Source organism: Cryptomeria japonica, chromosome 2 (genome assembly GCF_030272615.1).
Source record: "Cryptomeria japonica chromosome 2, Sugi_1.0, whole genome shotgun sequence".
In the NCBI taxonomy this organism is placed as follows: domain Eukaryota; kingdom Viridiplantae; phylum Streptophyta; class Pinopsida; order Cupressales; family Cupressaceae; genus Cryptomeria; species Cryptomeria japonica.
Genome location: NC_081406.1, coordinates 611,468,102 through 611,470,943, shown reverse-complemented (window position 1 = coordinate 611,470,943; position 2,842 = coordinate 611,468,102). Strand labels below are relative to the sequence as shown.

General features: G+C 37.4%; 1 protein-coding gene across 1 annotated transcript; it reads left to right on the top strand.

The window, feature by feature from the left end:
• The first annotated feature begins 539 nt into the window (after positions 1-539).
• On the top strand, positions 540-2,143 carry LOC131064267 (cation transporter HKT1;3-like). The gene is made up of 3 exons (XM_057998363.2): positions 540-1,285; positions 1,398-1,625; positions 1,987-2,143. The coding sequence occupies exons 1-3, from the start codon at positions 540-542 to the stop codon at positions 2,141-2,143; spliced, it is 1,131 nt and encodes a 376-aa protein (XP_057854346.2).
• Positions 2,144-2,842: the final 699 nt, after the last annotated feature.

The window sequence follows — 2,842 nt, the reverse complement described above, 5'->3', positions numbered from 1 at the left end:
GGACGCCCAACATGGGGAAATTATTTGCTCTGAAACGACTGCGAAATCTTATTTCTCAGAAAAATGGGATGATTTTGTGTTATCTGATTCCTCTGTGGGTTGTGGGAGCAGTGATGTTATTAGCTGCTCCTCTCAAAGACTCCTCTCATTTGCAACCCACATATGCTTTCTTCTTTGCTCTGGCTGCTCTCACAGGAAGCAGTCTCACCACTCAGAGAATGTCAAATTTTACCACTTTTCAGACAATCACACTCATGTTCCTCATGCTTTTGGGAGGCAAGGTTTTTGTTTTGGCTTTGGAAGTGGCCTATACGAGGAAGTTCAAGACCGTGGTATTCCTTGTCAGCCATAGCCATGATGAACAGAATAAGGGTAGAGAAGTAGAAGAAGCAGAGACTCACATTCTGCTGCAAATACAGGAGGAAAATGATTCTGCTGTGAAAAATCCTCTGGATCCCCCACCCACATTGAAAAAAAACATGGTTTCAAGATCACCCACCAGTGGCAGGAACTGAAAATCAGAAGAAGACCTAAGGAGAATGATTAATAGCAGCAAAATCCCAGAGCTTCAAATGGTCACGTTACAGGGTACCCAACAAAATAATGGCCATAAAAACAGTCATGAAACTAATGATCCAGCCTTAAAGCTACAGTCCCAGGCCCTCAGGTACTATAACTATATCATCGTCTGTTACTTAATTGTCGTTCAGCTTGTTGGAATCATATCGGTGATTATTTACTTGAATACAAATCCCGATTCACAGAAGATTCTCAGAGAAAGGGACATCGACTCCACTTTGTTTTCTGTGTTTATCACAGTTTCTTTCTTCGCCAATTGTGGGTATGTACAATTGAATGATGGCCTGGTGCCATTTCAGAAATCCCCAGGGCTTCTCTGGCTGTTGGTAATTCAGATGGCCCTTGGGAATACCATGTTTTGGCCCTTTGTAAGATTATTAACATGGGGGTTAAGCCATCTGAGGATGTTCACAACAGTTACGCAGACTAGGGCGTTGCAGTATATCTTGAAAAATCCTCAGAAATTATTGCCTTTTGGGTTTAAGCAAACGATGTGGATTGTAATGGTGGAGTGGGGATTGAACGTTGTTCAGTTGGGATGTTTGAGTGCTCTGCAGTGGAGCACAAGTGTTTTTCAGGGCCTCACTTGGACTCAGAAATTCTCAGCCGCTGTTTTCCAGACATTTTCTACTCGCACCACAGGAATTAACGCTATAAATATGGCGGATTTATCTCCTGCAATTATTTTCATTTACGCTCTTGTCATGTAAGTTGAGCTCGTTACAATTAATGATTTGAGATTTCCAATGATTACCTTATATGAATTTAATAATTGTTTTTTGTGGGATGCGAACCCTCATATATGATTAGTATGGCAGGTATATACCATCAGAGCCGGGACTAAAGCAAACATCGGTTTCATCTGCTTCTTGTGTAGAAACCAAGGATGAGGATAATTTTTTAAGCAGACAAGCTCAGAAAACGTTGTTCCAGCGATCCGTGGCGTTGTTGGCAACCACAGTTGTGATCTGCATGATTGAGAATGATAACGTAGTTAACGACCCATTAAATTTCTCCATTTTAAATATGATTTTTGAAACAATCAGGTAATTTCGCCAATCTCTTCGTTGTTATCTAGCTCTTTCATTTCAACACAATATTTATAATTTTATTTAGCTGTTCGATATGATTGTGTTATTTTTTTAGCATCAGGATATTGATATATCAATTTACAATTTTACATGATCACTCTGATGCTAAAAATGTTGTACAATCAAATCAGAAACAATTATATGATATTAACATGAATTGTAAAACACTGATACCATTTAGCTACAATTTTTAGAGTTGATGAGGTCTTTCTCTGGACTACATGACTGGAATCTCGTTAAATTTGAGTAAAGTCGCTCAGAGAAATGAGAAAGAAGATGTTGTTGATAGTGCAATGGATTGAATGACATGGTACAGTGCATATGGCAACGTGGGGCTTTCGGTTGGGTATAGTTGTAGGCTTCGGAGGAATGAGGAGGGAGCATGCAAAGATGTTCCGTACAGTCTATCTGGAAAGTGGAGCGTTACAGGGAAGCTTTTATTACTACCGCTCATGCTGCTGGGCAGGTTTTGATGAAATTCAAATCTGTTCCAACTTGGACACATTAACAATGCCATCTCATCTTCAATTTGTTGATAATATTGTGATGATGGGAGTTCAAGAAAGCTTTTGGATGTTTATTTGGTAGTTCATCAAGGAAATATGTTAGTGAGAATAAATCTAATATCTATTTTTTCAATATTTTTAATCTACCAAAGAATTATTCATATTCTTCATTTTAAAATTGGTTATCTCCCTTTGATTATGTAGGGATCTCTCTAATTTTGAGTAGTGCCTTTGGCTTTTTATGGAAGATTGACTCTCTTACAATCTATCCTTCAAGCTTTCCTTAAATATTTATTATTTTTTTGATTTCAAAAGCTTTCTTAAATATTTCGATTTTTTTTTATAAATTTCTTTCGCTTGAAATTTTGGAAACTCAAAAATAGAGTTTCGCTTGAAATTTTCTCGTACGTGTACGAGAATACGAAAATATGAGTATGAGAAAAAATTTACGAGAATGTTCTTTTAGGGTTAAGGTTAATTTTATTAACCGACTTTGTATGTTGTCATAAAAATTGCATGTTATAAGCGACTGGAATGTAAAAAGACATTGTAATGGTGTTGTACTGTTTTACTGGCTAACACCCACAAATTGGCTTTTGGTTCTCATACTAGGCTTCACAACATGGACAAAGGTATAACTCCCATTGACAAAATAGTCCATAAGGT